Source organism: Schistocerca piceifrons, chromosome 2 (genome assembly GCF_021461385.2).
Source record: "Schistocerca piceifrons isolate TAMUIC-IGC-003096 chromosome 2, iqSchPice1.1, whole genome shotgun sequence".
Taxonomy (NCBI): domain Eukaryota; kingdom Metazoa; phylum Arthropoda; class Insecta; order Orthoptera; family Acrididae; genus Schistocerca; species Schistocerca piceifrons.
Window position 1 is genome coordinate 698,984,212 of NC_060139.1, and position 16,618 is coordinate 699,000,829.

Here is a 16,618-nt window from a genome sequence, read left to right on the forward strand (position 1 = left end):
TTCCCAGCACTTTGGAAAACGAAACTCAGGGGGAAAAAAACCTTTTTGGAAGATGCCTGATGTGCAGCAACATAAACAAGGGTGTAAGCCAGTCGTAGCTCATGTCAAGCGATCCCGCCAGTCGATGGCAGCGGATATTCAGAGCACAGGACATGTAATGTAGTCAGCCAGTAGCAATATAGAGGTTACATAGCACAAACACACAAAAAGAAAAGGTAATGGCTTAAATTAATATATATAGTGTTGCTACAAGAAAAGAAGAGCTTTCACATATAATATTGGTCTCTAAGATTAATAAGCTGCAAGAGAAGCTAAGCTTTCACACTATATAGTGATATTTTTTGCGCGTGTTACACTTTAAGATACATCACACAAATGTGCCAATGAAATTTTTAACAATGACATAAATGTTTGGTCTTCTGGGCTAGAAATTATTCTAAATGGTCATCCTCCAAGAGTTGATTTTTGAGTAAGAGACAAACAAACGCTCTGTGATTTAAGAGGTTCATCGTACATTCGAGCACAGAGTTCATCTTGATTAAAAGGAAATTTACTGTGAAAGTAATGCTTTTCGAACAACCGTTTGGAATATTTTTCCGCAACCTGTTACAAATAGGTTCGCTTCAGCAGTTGCCAGAGAGCGCCAGATAACACGCGTCACCGCACTTGCACAGCTACGATGACGCACGAAGCCGGTACATTCGTACGTGTAAAACATTAAAAGATCTTACATTTTCTCACAAAAGAAACATTAGAGGATACTCCAAGAGTGTGGGAGTTTTGTGAACCATACTAAAATGCATAAATCGGCTTAAAGTGCCATTCATTATGTCCACATTCGGATGTAAATTTTCTTGGAGTACCAGTACTGTATCACCTCATGTTTGGTTCTTTATTATAGCATAATGCCATACGTGCTAGACGATGAAAACGTGCACTTGAAATGCAGCAACAGTTGAAACTAGCCAATAGTGTGGAATTAAACACACTGCCTCAGCAGAAAAGATTAATAAAAGTCAAATTTCTTTAACAAACCGACAAAAATAACTTCATTGTTCTGCAAAGCGATTAATGCTTGACTGTCAGAAAGGTAGAAATAAAATAAAATCTGAAACTAATAACATATTTTAGCCTTCCGTAATTATGTGAATGTATTTTAATTCACTTGAGAGCTCCCAGCCACAGAAATCAGTTTTGTTTTCATTTGACGTGAGAGCAATAAACGAAGAGGAAACAGCAAAATCACTTAACATAAACACGGGTCACGTGGAGACTATCACCTCCCCACTACCACTCAGACTGCTCTGTATATCGTGTCCGGATCTACGATATTCCGAACCGGGGCAATATTAGATAGTGGTGCTCCCCCTCCCTGGAGCGTTTGAGGTAGAACGCCAAAAATGTAAAAAATTGACTTTTCAAAAATATCTGGATTTTGTAGCGCACATCTTTCTGAAGCGTCTGATACATAAAGCATATATCTTCAAGAGAATGTAAAACATGTTATGGAACGTAAGACATGTTATTTGGTCGAAAGTGTGCCAAAATGCAGTGCCATGCCTCTTCACATAGCATTCTTCCATCGTATGTATCTGTATTTCAGTCTGTGGAATTCAAATGTGTAATATTTTGTAATGGGTGCCATCAAACTTTATTCAGGCCACAGGAAATTAAAATATCCTGTGGTGCCTCTCCTGCTTCCAGTCGGCCGGGTTGACTTTCTTGACCCCTCTTTTAAAAAATAAAATAAAATAAAATAAAATAAAATAAAATAAAAATAAAAAGAAAAATACAATTAATACTGGACGGGATTATTTGTAACCGGCAGAACAAGAACTCTTCAGAAAACTTGCAGTCTTTATTGCATATTAGCTAATAACTCGCTGTTTTGTGCGACGTAAAATTAAAAATATATACATAAAACTAGTAAAGACAAGCAAGACAGCACACATTCTTCAATCCTAAAGTCCTAGCATTTTTTCTCTCTTATCTTGTCACTGCTTTATATGGCGTACTTTCCTTTCTGGGAAAGGATCGATCACCTCATAAAAGTTCCTCAACGTTTTGCTACATGCAAAATGAAATGTCGTTGTCTAATACTAGAAAAGCTGTTAATACAAATAGTACCCAAGACTGGTGTGGTTTCTCGATCTGATTATGTATATTTTGTCATTGTCTGTTAGATAAAACAAAATAGGCCTACCTAATATTCCAGCAATTGTTACATACACCAAATAAATGAGACTGTTTTCGAACAAATGGCCATTTTTATAACACAACGGAATATAATTAACGAAGTACCAATATCAAATGCTTATTAGGCCTACTATACAAGCAAAAAGTTTTGTGTTAGGAAACAGTTTCACATCTCATTCATACTATCTAGCTTCTGAGCGTAAGATCGAAAAGTGGTAGTACAAAATTTTTATATAAATTTGGAATTGTCACATTCTTCCATAATTTGTATGAGTCCCCGTTTCTTCTCCTTCCCCGTTCTAACAAGCGATCCTGTTATCACTAATTCTGTACCTATTCCTTCCAGTGTCAAAACTTATTCTCTTGGTTAACTTCACTAGCCCTGCCACAATCACCGGTTTAGTTATCCCGCATTTATTTTCCGATTAGGCTTTATTACGTGTTCGTACACGTTTGCCGCGCTACTCCCAGATAAGAACTTTAGCGGTTGCTAGCCTTACTAGGGTAGCGGTCTGATCAAAAATTTTTTGTCAAAATTTCATCTTCTTGGATATATGGAAAAGATAATATGTAATCTTTGTCACTGTTATTTCTGTTAGTCATTTATTTCCACTCTGGTAGTCTGAGTCTATGGATTTCACTATTAATTATAACAACGCTGATCATTTGCAAACCCAGTCAACCACATAATAGCGAGTAGCATTCACACGTTCGGATTTATTCTGCTCAGCTCGTATAGCCCCGTCCCCTTTTGTCTGCAGGAAAGTTTATTTCTAGATGTGACGGGGATTCCCCTGGCAGAGACATCACATACACTATGCATGTATTCAAAACTCAACTTGTGGTTCATTCAGGAATCGACTTCAAATCTGTTCAAAAATGTTCACAACAGTGATGCATTTCAAAATTATATGAATAATCAATAGACCAACGTGCACTGGATGCTACGCGCTTTGTGAAACAAAGTCTTTTTCTCCCTGAAATTGCCGCTTGGGGCAGACACCCCAGTTTATCCCCACCCCCTAGTTCCGGGCCTGTTGCGCATATGTGAATCTGGCAGCTTAGGCGCACCAGTAAAATTTTTGAGGATAGCATCTGGCTGCTTGCTACTATTGCTTATATTGCCACACTTCTGCAGTCAGAAGCGAGAGAAGGTACAACTCATAGGCGACTCAACTGAGCATGTGCTTGAGCTCACTCGCAACGCTCAAACGAATCTAACGTTAACAGTTGGGACGTCATGCTCATAGGAGGCAATTTGTTGTTATGAAGCATTGCATAGTCTTTCTAAAGCCTTTGACACATTTTTCTGTTGGCAGACACTTGTATGAGCACTGTGTTTTGTTGTTGTCTATGGTGCATTTCCTTTGCAACTTAAGTTTTATTTTCTTTTTTCTCTCATTCATGTTTTATTGCTGCATTATTATTCTGCAGTAGCAAGATACAGTAATATCCTTTGTTAGAAAATTGGTTCTTACCAGTCAAAGTTAAAAAATTTAATTGAAAACTAAGACAATGAAAATTCCCAGGTTTTTCCCGGTTTTCTCCCGGATGAAAAAATTCCCGGGTTTCTCCCGGATCTCCCTGTATTTAACACCCAACGAGGTCATTAGAGACAGAACTTTGGCAGCTTCAATGATGGGGAAGGAAATCGGCTGTGTAGAAACCAGCACATCACTTCATCTCCGCCGCCATTACCGTGGTGAATGTAATACATTTGACTATCATGCTATTTGGCTACTCCAGGCCCCCAACAGAGGCCGTCAATCATGGACCTCAATTACCTGCAGCCAATAGCCTGGCAGGCAAAATGGTCTTTTTACTGCTGTGCACTGGCTCTGGCTGCAGTCTTGTACATGCCACTAAATTGTATTGCACTACTAATGTGTATGCTGTGATCTACTAAACAGTGGTTTCTTATAATAGTTTCATTTACTGAATTTGGTTTTCGAACAGGCCCTTTGAAAGAAACCATCCCAGAATTTGACAGGAGCTATTTAGGGAAATCATGACAAACTTAAATCTGGATGGATGACTGGATGTGGATTTTAGCCACCGACCTCCCGAAAGAGCCCAATGCGCTAACCAATGCACTACCTCACTCAGTAATTCCACTGGGGAAAGGGAAATACGTAGAATTTTCATAACAATGTGGTATGCCATGAAAAATACACAATACATTAGACTTTACTAAAAACAAATACATAAATTTTATCTTTTTATCTACAAAAATTAAAGTACATAAAAATAGCTTGTAACATTGTACTGTGTCATTACTATTCACTAGCTGACAAACCCGGTATTTCCCGGATATTCAATTTTCTATTAGAAACAAAAATAAAAAATGAACTGTGTTTGTAGCAAAGTATCGAAAAAATTTTATTTCCCTGTATTCATGAAAACGCCTTTGAAATTATGAAACAGTCATAGAAAGAAATATGCATAACACACAAATGTATATGTATATGCCCTTAAAAAACATGATCCAGGAAAGTGTCTGCACACTGGGCACAGCTGCTCAACATGTCTACCACACTATTATGTAAATGTCTCCATGGAAATGCGTCTTTGTAGCTCTGCACATGGCAATCATTTTCGCCTACAGCCATTTGCACTTCACAGTTGAAAGCTGTCCAAAGTGCTGTCAGATGTCAAGGACTTCCTTATGTAGACTCAACTATAGGAGTTTCTTAGTGGTAAAGAATAAATGTATTAAAACTTCATGCACTATTCTGTATTTTTTCGCATATTTCAGTATTTATGACATCATATCTCCTGAACTACCTGTCATACAAGGTATATTCAGTGACCTATGTGGATACTGTCAGCGAAATATGTTGCAAATAGAGTTAGTATCAACAAAGTAATAAATTTAAATGTCATACACAATGTGGCAGTTTTCCATGTATATCTGTGTTTATGACTTCATATCTCCTGAACTTTTGTGGTACCATGATATACTTCTGCAAGTGCATTTAGAGGCACATTTGTATGCTGCCTGAAAAATTTATTACAAATACAAATAGTAGCACAGAAGCAATACATTTAAATGTAATGCATAATGCAGCTTCTTTTCATTGTTTATAACATCATATCTCCTGAACTACAACAGGTAGGTCGTTCTTACCACCACAGCGATTGTTGTCTGACAGTAAGGGATATGTGTACGAAGTTTGATTCAAATTGGTGCAGTGCTTTAAGAGGAGATGGGGAAACACACACACACACACACACACACACACACACACACATATTTTTATAATATCAGATTGAGCAGAGGAAACATGTTTTTTAAATCACAGCAATGTGTGGGGGCACTGATCTTATGCAACTGTTGGCAGACTTCGCCGACAATGCAGTTTCTGTTGCTATGGAGCGTTGGAGCATGAGCATCGTGAGTTCATGGTTGAGTACTCCTTTAGAAACAATGATTCTGTGGTCATGGTTACACGACTTTTCTGTCAAACAATTTTATGTCGGACATTGAGATGCAGTCAAAGATCGAAACACTACACTCTGATGGGCTGCAGTCCTTAGAAGTACTGGATTTGTGATTGCAAGGAAACCACTTGGTCTTCTCCCTTCAGCTCCGACTCTGGAAAACTTAAGAATGAGAAGAGCAGTTCTTACTAGTCTGAAACAATCTGCCAGGCGACTGGCTGTATCGCTGGGTATGTCATGTCATTCACTACATCACATCTTACATGATGACTTCAAATTTCACTCTTACCAAAATAGTGACTGACCAGAAGTTACATGAAACTGGTTTTTTGCAGTGCAGAGAATTTTGTGACATAATAGATGGTATTCTAATGGAAGATACAGATGTCCCAGTATTCTTGAGTGATGAAGCCCACTTCATCTGGATGCTTATGATAATGTACATTACTGTCGGTGTTGGGTGTCAGAGAACCCACACGAACAACGCCAAAAATGTCTCCGCAGCTAGGACTGTCTTGTCATAATGTTGTTATAAAAATGTTGTATATATATAATAAAAAATTTATTTAAATTGTTTATAATAAAACCAAGTCAAAACTGAAGCAGATATTTTCAATCTCACCATACAGCTCAGTTGTGGATATTCTGTAAACAAAATCCTTGCTTTTAAAAGTTTATGAATATAAAGAGAATACAGATGTTTATAGGCCTTAAGTACGCTACTTTTACTTACCCATGTGCAACCAGCATTGGAATTGATCCATAAAGAGCCATAGGATTATTTAACTCATATTCAAAAACATCGAGATTAAAGAGGCGATATGGATCACCATTTCTGCAAAATAAATGACATGCAATTTCAAATATTAGATACCATCTTTCATGAACACACGGTAAGATAGAGGAGATGTAATTGGCAAATATTTCCTTGGAACTTTCATATATATTCTTACATACTCTAAAACACTGATGTGACAAAAGTAATGTCAGACCACCTTTTGCCCAGCATAATGCAGAATCTCTGTGTGTCCTGGACTCAACGAGTCATTAGAAGTCCCCTACAGAAATACTGTGCCATGCTGCCTTACAGCCATCCAAAATTGTGAAAGTGTTGCCAATCAATAATGTCCCATAAATGTTCGATGGGATTATTCATGTTGGGCGATATGGGATGCTAAATCATTCATTCAAATTGTCCAGAATGTTCTTCAAACTATTCGTGAACAATTGTGCCCCAGTAACATGGTGCACCATTGTTTGGGAACGTGAAGACCATGAATGGCTGGAAATTGTCTTCAAGTAGCCAAGCATAACCATTTCCAGTTAATGACTGGCTCAGTTGGACCAAAGGACCCATTCCATTCCCTGTAAACACAGCCCACACCATTAAGAAGCTATGACCAGCTTAAACAATGACAACTTGGATTCATGGCTTCATGGGGTCTGCACCACACTCAAACACTACCATCAGCTCTATCAACTGAAATCAGGACTCATCTAACAAGGTCAGGTCAGGTTTCCCAGTAATCTAGAGTTCAACTGATATTGTCTTGAGCCCAGGGAAGGCACTGCAGATAATGTCATCCTATCAGCAAAGGCACTTGCGTTAGTCATCTGCTGCAATAATCCATTAATGCCTAAATTTTGCTCTACTGTCCTAACGGATACATTCTTCAAACATTGATTTCTGTGATTATTTCACATGGTATTGCTTTTCCATTAACACCAAAAACTCTATGCAAACACTGCTGCTGTTGCTGCTCTCGATAGTTAAGTGAAAGCCTTCAGCCACTGCATTGTCCTTGGTGAGAGGTAATGCCTTAAATTTTGTATTATCGACGCACTCTCGGCTCTGTGGGTCTCAGAATATCTAACTCCCCAAGGATTTCTGAAATGGAATGTTCCATGTGTCTAGCTTCAACTACCATTCTGCGTTCAACGTCTGTTAATTCATGTCGTGCGGCCACAATCACACCTGAAACCTTCCGATATGAATCACACGAGTACAAATGACAGCTCTGCCAATGTACTGCCCACTTATACCTTGTTTATACAATATTACTGACATCTGTATATGTGCGTATCACTATCCCTTGACTTCTGTCACCTCAGTGTATATCACACCTCCACCAAAAGATTTTACACCACACTAATGATTTTAGTACAATGTACAATTCAGGATAGAACAATACTTACTTTGTTGACTTTAACGCAAATGAATCTGCATGTAAAGGAATTCCATAAGCATAATGAGCACCCGCAAAAGTGAAGTCCAAGGCAACCGCAGTTGGACCATTAGGTTTCGAATCATGATGGGATTTGAAATTTTCCTCCCAGGCCCCTGGATCTGAAGCTGTGTCATCGTTGACCTGGTTATCAGGCTGTTCACTGCCATCATCCTTGCTGTGAATAGAAGAAAATTAATTGCGACATATATCTATGTTTTCAATTAATCAAACACAGATAGCTTCTTACTGCAGCTGAAAGGATCAGAAATCATATGAATTACACACTTTGAAACAACAACTTTTTTGATCAAATTTTGTTGACAGTCGCAACTTTTCAATTCCGTTTTGAAAAGAAAATACACGTGTTTCGCAATTATTATTCTCTGCTTAGTTTTAATGAAGCTATTAACTATGGTTGTATATTAAATGTTTTATGAGCTCTGAGGGTATGTTAAAAAAGGTTTGCCACATTAGTAAATATTTGAAGTTAAACCAAAAATTCAACTATCCAAGTTGTCAGCAGAAAATATCAAATTTTGACAAGGAAATATCTTGAGAAGCATTAGGTATCCACATCAATTTTGTGGTACCTGCGCACATGTGCAATTATACTAGGGAGCTGCAAAAGTGGCAGCTGGAGGGACATGCACAAAAGGCACCAAGGCATCCCTCCCCCATCTCTTCTCCAAACTTCACCCACTAAACTTCTCGCCATACATTACAGTTGCCACAACTTACTGGCCTTCAGCCTGAGCGTATCAAGCTGAACAAAGCAAACTTTGCTATTAGACAATGCCATCTGGCGCACTTATGCTCAACTGCATTACAAAACACTCACTTGAATATCATACGATACCAAAGACTGGCAGATAGCATAGTGATATTACATACAGAAGTGGTCAGATGCCTATTTTAAAGAGTTTATTATGGCTGAGAAACATCATGTCAAGAAATGTTTAGAAAACACTGTAGTGAAAACACAGCCTCTCTATATTAATGTACACTCATGTATTTTAAAAGGTATATTTTAGCCAAATACATTATCACTGTTCCTTTGTTGAATGTTAAAAGCTTTTCAGTTTTGATTATGAGAACATTTAAGCATTCTTTACTTTTGAATGTCAGTTTTAGCCCCAGTACAAAGCAGAAAACACAGGTGTAGGGACAGGGAACAGCATTTACAGCTTTGGGAAGAAGGAAGAAGAAACAAAAATTTAATGCAATTTGTTGCTGTTTAATTGTACTGTTTTGAAGACTCATTATTCGAGAAATCATTTGCAGCAAAGACAGTGCTTTCAACAAATTTCTCTTGGATGACCTCCTTGAGAAAGCTGCTTGTTTGCAAATTTTCAGCACAGCATACATACTTAATCTAGTTTTCCACCATGACATCATTATTTGCTTACTTTTTTCATTCTGAATCTGCAATTTCTGGATGTGATCTTTCATTTTCATACATTTTGTGTTTGCCTATATTGCTAGGGATACGGGGAAAGGGAGGGGGGAGAGGGGGGGGGGGGGGGGGGGGAAGGGGGAGCAGAGTCACAACCCTGTGGTGCAATTCTGCTTAAGTTCCAATTGAATGTAAAGGTGCTTGTGCTGCTTGACTTCGTCCACCCACCATGATGATCACACAACCTTCTTCTAAACCATTAATAAATCTAAAATACAGTGCTTAAATGCATCACTAAAATCCCTTCATGATAATCACTGGATTTGCAAAATGTAAATATTAGATTTGCACTTTAGATAAAGCCATGTTCCGGCAATCCTGGGCGACAGACAATATGTATTTCCATTTATTTTTTGTGTATCTATTTTGTATGCTATTCTGACACTCCAAACTGAATGAAATGCATTTTAAAGATAATCCAACACAGCTGCTTTTTTTTAAATATATTTTATTTACTGCTACTGGTTTCGATTGTAGCTCATTTTCAAGTCGAACACAATATCATAAATGCTATTTTTCATATTTGATGTCTGTTTCCTTTGCCACTTGGCACTTTCAAATCACTATTGCCCTTTGACTGCTCCAAGATGTGCTTCCTGGAGTGATTTTGGTCAGTTAGGTCTCATCAAGATAAATAATGGAGCAACAATGACTTTCTTTTCTTATATTGCGCATTTTTCTCAGAAAAGTAGCCCTGGCTGCTAAAATAGCAGAGCTCTCCATCAGTATGATACTCGCCATGATCATAAACTTACAAGACAGTACAATGAACTGTCTTTCTAGAAATAATCTAAATCAGCAACAGTTGTTTCTAAAATACAGGTGTGTGTGTTCTCCATGCTTTTGCACATTTTCTCTGCACAGTTTGGAGTGAAAAAAAAGCACACAGCTTTGCTGTTGCTGTAAATGGTGTCAATGATTTTCTCTCTTCTCTTGTCCTTAAGGTCATTAAGAAATCCATATACCTCTTACATGACTGACTCTGGCTGTCCTGAAACACACTCATCTTAAATTTCAAACAAAAATAGCAATACTATTCAATGTACAGCTCTGTTCTCTTCACAAAATTGGACGCCAATGCAGTGCATGCTTGAACGATTGCTGCACAGTGGATAGCAAATGGACAGTGGACAGCAACAAAGTGGCAAAGCAATGCCAGCAGCAGAATAAATGAATTAAGCACAGTCTAACTATATAAAAATTCTTGACAATAGGTGCGTTTGATAGATATTGCTTCTTACAATGACACCTGAGTGGCATCTGTGGCAAAAATGAGGCTGTGGCCACAGTGTGAGCTTTTGAGTCACAGGCCACGCCAGACTAGCCCAAAGGCTTCTACTGACACTTGGAAACCGATGGAAGTTGAGATATGGGAGAACTGACATACCCATCCCAGCTGCCACTTTCACTGCCCTGTAGTATAGAATAGTATTTTGTGGAAAAATATGCTGATCCTAAATTCTTCAGACTTTCTAAAACTTTTAGGTATCTGAAAATAAATATTACACAGCAAGAGGAGGAAACAACAAAATGAGAAGAAAAATGGAGATTAAAATCTGGCGACAGACCAAACAAGGCATCTTTTGGCTAATATCAATGCAGCTATACACATATGAAGAGAGTTCCAAATATTGTCACACCTTACCTTTCAGGTTTAATGCGAATGTGTTCAAATTTCATTAAGCCTTTAGCATTAGCAGTAATTGCTAAGCTGTCTCCATGATAGAAATCAACTCTGAATGGTGTTCCGTAAATTTTTACTTTTATGTTGCCAGATGAGACAATGATATACTCTGCTGCTCTTTCTTTAACTTCAAGCCTGAAGCATACAGATATTTACAAGTAATTACGACATTACTGACAAAGACTGAATTAAATTGTTTGTAATAAATAATGTTTGCCATTAAAATATCAGTCACCTTTCTAGCTGAGGTTCACCTACTAAGACATGTTCAACTTCATAGCGTGGTTTCAATGGTGACAATTCATTTATTTTCATGCGGAAAGTTGCATCTGACAAGGAAAACAACTCAAATTTGAATTTTACCAAGTTCTGTGTGTTCTGTATCTCAGCACTCACGACACTGTCTTCTATTTTTAGCGTATTCAAATGAAGGACATACACTGATTTATCAGGTTCCACTGCACGGCACCTCCTGTAAAAACAAAAACACTATGCCTTATTCATACGTTCAGTTTAACCTTAAAAATCTATTTATAATGTTAAAGATTTCAATAAAAGTAGATTTTCAAGTACAAATTTGAATCATTTGCTGAAACTGAAAAACTTATTAAATCCTGTGACAAATCATGTAAGTTAAAATTTGTAAATCCATAGGTGGTAAAGTAGCATTAAGAAATGTAAAAAAGCAAAAATTCAAACTAAGTTAGAGCAAACACAATGTTTCTACTATCTTGAATAGATGTGCTGAAAAATAAGTTCTAATATTGGAGTCTGCTATATGTTTGAAAGAGCCCTGTTAAATCCCCCCAGAAGAGCAGTGTTCAATGTAGTGGCCAAGCTTTATTTTGAGAGTATTCATTTGTTTCATTTTCTTTCTATGTGGACCATTTATGATGATGACTGATTAATGTTGATGCAAAACGTTTATTGCAACACAAATGATTACAAATCCTGTGGGTTCATTTTCATGAATTTCTTACATTAGTATTTTGTCAGTTCAATGTAGTGGCCAAGCTTTATTTTGAGAGTATTCATTTGTTTCATTTTCTTTCTATGTGGACCATTTATGATGATGACTGATTAATGTTGATGCAAAACGTTTATTGCAACACAAATGATTACAAATCCTGTGGGTTCATTTTCATGAATTTCTTACATTAGTATTTTGTCAGTTCTTTGCCTGTTACAAGAATGTCCTTAAATTATTACATTTTTATTCTTCCTTCTTACATCAATTCAAAATTCACAATTAATGATTTTTTAACGCAGGAAGTTCACATACTGAGAATATTTATAGAGATACTTTATTGCATTTTGACTTGCACAACAAAACTTGGAAGAAAATTTCTCACAATTTCTTCAGGTGTAAATTAAGTGGAATTTTAGTGAACAGTGCATACTGCAGTTGTTGACCCTAAAAAAAACTTTTAGTTGCAGAATTGTCATACTAGCTGCTACATACGTTTGTACTGATGGGTCTCTTGCCTAACACTCAAAATATTTTCATTTCTTCACTTTCTTGGCCCTCTACTGCCCCACAGCATTCAGCACAGGTGAAGTATCAGTCCTCGAACAAGACTGATACTCTGTTCATACAATTCTTCTGGATTGTAGACGGTGTTGTGTTGTAAAATGTAAGAACATTTATGTTACTATTGCAAATGGCCTTCATATTAAAGTGTAATACAACTGCGGCAGCACTGCTTTTAATTCTTAAATACTGTCTCCACTACTGCTCGTGTAGTCGCTGAAAAGCAGCACTACCTACATTCATCACACAGCTGGTTGTCAGAAGTAAAGAGAATGTGATCTGATGTTCCTTATTGTCTGTGATTTAAAATGGAATTTTACTGGCCCACATTGGTGAACCAGGAGTGATCTGCTTTTGGGATGTGGTGCTATTTTCAGTGTCTGATGGCAGTTAGGACAGGCCAGCATGTTGTATGCTTTCTGCGGGAATCTTTACAGTCGCGGATGGTGGGACGACTGACTATCTCTATCACCTCCCTTATATTTCTTTTGAAGGTACTCTGTTGTCTAGCTAGCATACATGTCACCTTTACACTTTATGTTTTATGCATTCATTATGGTGTTCTGGTACTATAGATTTATGACGACGTCCTAACTTTAGGTGACTCTGGAAACCTTTAAAATGTCTTCTGATAGATTGTACCATCTCGCCAATATAAATTACTCCACACTTGCATCTGACCTCGTTAACTATCAGTGTGCATAACGTATAAACTGCATCTTCTGCTGAACCCAGCAAGAGTCTAATTTTGTAGTTGCTCTGATATGTTGGTCTGTTGCTCACTCAGTAAATAAATTTTTCCCACTCTGTCGCGAACTCCCTGGACATACAGTACAGAAGTGCTGCATGATTGTTCAATCTCTTCGTCTCTTTTGCTCTTATGCATTTTTGGGTGTTATTTTGTGTTAATTTCATTTCTGTATTTGTTAGCTCTGATAGTACTATGAAGCTTGTGAGTTCAACTTTAAATTATGGACATCTGAGATCCAGTGAGCGATATTATGTAGTATATATAAAACTGAATTCTTCAGCTGTGTGGGGTGGTGTGATATTTTGTGTTGATATCTACCAGTGCTGTTGAGCTTCCTATGGACTGTGTGACTACGAGTACCATCTGGCAACCTGTTAGGTATTCCACCAAGTTGTATGTTGACGAACTTATCCCATTTACTACTAGTCTCAGTGGAAAAGCCTTTTTATGTATATTTTGCATCTCGTATATTCTAGACACATTTGGGACTCCCAGAATTGCTCTAATGGTTGTGTTGAAATTTATTTTGGTCTTTGTTGTAAACACAAAAACACACAAGCAATGAAGACCTATCACTGTATTATGTTGGGAAATAACTTGTACAACAGGACACTTGCCACAGAATGGCTACACTACTAGTCTGATAATCGTGATCATAGTCAGAATGTCAACAGGAAACTGAGGGCAAGGCTGACCGGGCCCGACTCCATAAGCTGTTGGCCACCCGGAAGAGTGCATAGAGGAGAGGCTGCCTCTGACTCTTCTAGTGTCTGTCGGGTTCTGTGGTGTATCAATTAACTGTGTGCACAGATCTCAGGTGTGTAACCTATGCGGTTCACTACACTCCTTCCCCCTTGGGAGGAGGCAGAGCATCGCTAATTCCATGGGCAAGATGTGACGGCCGTGATGCGGAGACGACATCCACGTCCATGAAGATATCACAGATGAGATGGGAGATCAACTCCTGGTCCTCAGAGGCCTTAGAATACAGGCGAAAGTGGTCGGCACAAGGAGTGCCCTGAAACACCCTCCCCCATTGGAGCACGAGATGACAGGACCGATGACAGGACCAGCGATGGGCAGTCCAAGCTGGAATCTCTGGTGACATCCAGCAGCGGTGTTGAAGGTGGAGGTGACTCTGCTGCAGGCTGAGGCTGTGCAGGAGACATGAATCCCACAAGGGGTATTTCCACCAGTTGGAGGGGCATTGGAGCTGGTGCCATACAAGTTGTGGAGTAGTAGCCTCATCAGACAGAGGTGCTGATGAGTGTGGAAGAGGTGGCTGGATACACTACATCCAGTGACCGGGGCGAAAGCAGTGGTGCATCTGAAGAGGGGGTGGGGGGAAAGCAGCATTGGAGGGGGGACAAGGTGAGGGGCTGCATACCCACACATGGGCTCCTGAGCTGATTTGTGGCGGCAGACTTCCTGGCCTCCAGTCCTGATGGTGTAGACACAGCAGCTGTCCTGACACACGATGACTGCTGGTAACCAGTGAGGGCACTGCCCGAAACCACAGGCACAGACTGCCATCCCAGACAGAAAGCTTGGTATTGTGGGACACTATGGCAGGCAAAATACCATACTTAGGAGGTGGAGCAGCATCTTTGACTGTGATTGGTGCCCATAGAGAAGCTTGACAGGGCTACAGGAACCAATAGGAGTCACCCAGAAGGCCATCAGAAAAAAACTGTAATGCCTCCTCAGTGAGGAAGTTCTGCAGATATTTTTTCATCTGTGTTTTAAAGGTGTGAACCATGCCCTCGGCTTCCCTGTTAGGTTGGGATGAAAGGGAGGACAGTGAACATAGAAATTACCTGACCGCACACAGAAATCGCAAAACCCTTGGGACAGGAGACAGGAACTGAGGTCCATTATCAGAAAAGAGAGTGACCAAGAGACCTTACACATTGGGATGGTGCCCAGTGAGGTGAAAATGAGTCTCATAGTTGTATTTAGAGAGGGACACAGCCCACCACTGCAAGCTGTGAGCCACCTTATATGTCCTTGACCTGGGAGTAGTGGGCATGGACTGGATGAAAACATCAGTGGCTGCTCCGAACCACCTGCATTCCGATGGATGAGAACTGACCCCATAGCTTACTGCAAGGCATCTGTAGTCAAGACAAATGATTTGTTAGGATTGAAAGTAGTTAGACACAATACTGACCTGAGCCATTCCTTCAGCATGGTGAAGGCCTGGTCGCAAGTCAGAGACCAGACAAAAGAAGCACCTTTGCACAGTGAGAGTGAGAGTGAGTGGAGAGAGAGAGAGAGAGAGAGAGAGAGAGAGAGAGAGAGAGAGAGAGAGAGAGGCGGGGGAGGGGGGGGGGGGGGTGCGGCAGGCAATGGTGGATGCCCTAGGAATGAACCAGTGGTAATAGGCAATTTTACCCAGGAAAGCCTGCAGCTCTTGCAACAATGAGGAATGTGGCAGGTCCGTAATGGGCCAAATAAGAATCTCCAGAGGTCAGAAAACCTGACCCGAGATGCTGTGGCCAAGATACTCGAGGGATGGCTGAAAAAAACTGGGCTTCTGCGCAGTGCAATGCAGACCTACATCCCAGAATTTTTTGAAAAAGGGTCCAGAGCTTGTGCATGTGGCAGCTTGTAGTACATCTGGTAATGACATTTTCATCCAGGTACTTGAAACAGCACGGAATAGCAGATGTGACCTGTTCCATGTAGTGCTGAAAAATTGCAAGGGCACTTGCCACCCCAAAAATCAACTGTTGGTATTGATAGAGGCCAAAAGCAGTATTACAAACAATGATATGCTTGGACTCCTCATCTAGGGGTAACTGGTGATATGCTTTGGAGAGATCTAGTTTCGAGAAGAACTGAACCCCTAATAAGCATGTGAACAGTTCATCCGGACGTGGCAGTGGGTACGTGTCTACCATGGGCTGAATTCACAGTGACCTCAATATCACCACAAAGTCACAATTGACCAGAGGATTTCTGCATGATTAGAAAGGGTGTGCTCCTTGAATTAGAAGAAATGGGAACCATAAACCTGGGAGAGAGGAGCTAGTCCAGCTCCACATTGACTTGTGAGCATAGAGGCACAAGAATCTACCTAGGATGAAAAAATCTAGGATGAGAGACTTCTTCAAGGTTATGTGGGCTTGAAAGTCTGTGGTGCACCCTGGGTCTTCCATAATGATATCCTGAAATTCTGAGCACAGAGATTCCAATAATTGATAGGGGACTTTGGCAGATAGCAACTGTATGGAGTCCGTGACTGATAAGTCAAAGGCCTGAAAGACATCAAACATGAAAAGGTTTGCTGAACTAGCATCAAGGATGACAAAGGTAATAGACCAAGTCACTG

General features: G+C 39.5%; 1 protein-coding gene across 1 annotated transcript in view; it reads right to left on the minus strand.

Moving 5' to 3' along the window:
• The window catches only part of LOC124776936 (neutral alpha-glucosidase AB), a 120,420-nt gene that overhangs the window by 84,998 nt on the left and 18,804 nt on the right, over positions 1–16,618 (minus strand). The window contains exons 3-6 of the mRNA XM_047252156.1: positions 11,238–11,474; positions 10,964–11,137; positions 7,834–8,040; positions 6,371–6,472 (exon numbers count right to left, since the gene is read on the minus strand). Coding sequence (XP_047108112.1) covers positions 6,371–6,472; positions 7,834–8,040; positions 10,964–11,137; positions 11,238–11,474 — 720 coding nt within the window. The remainder of the gene's footprint in view (positions 1–6,370; positions 6,473–7,833; positions 8,041–10,963; positions 11,138–11,237; positions 11,475–16,618) is intronic.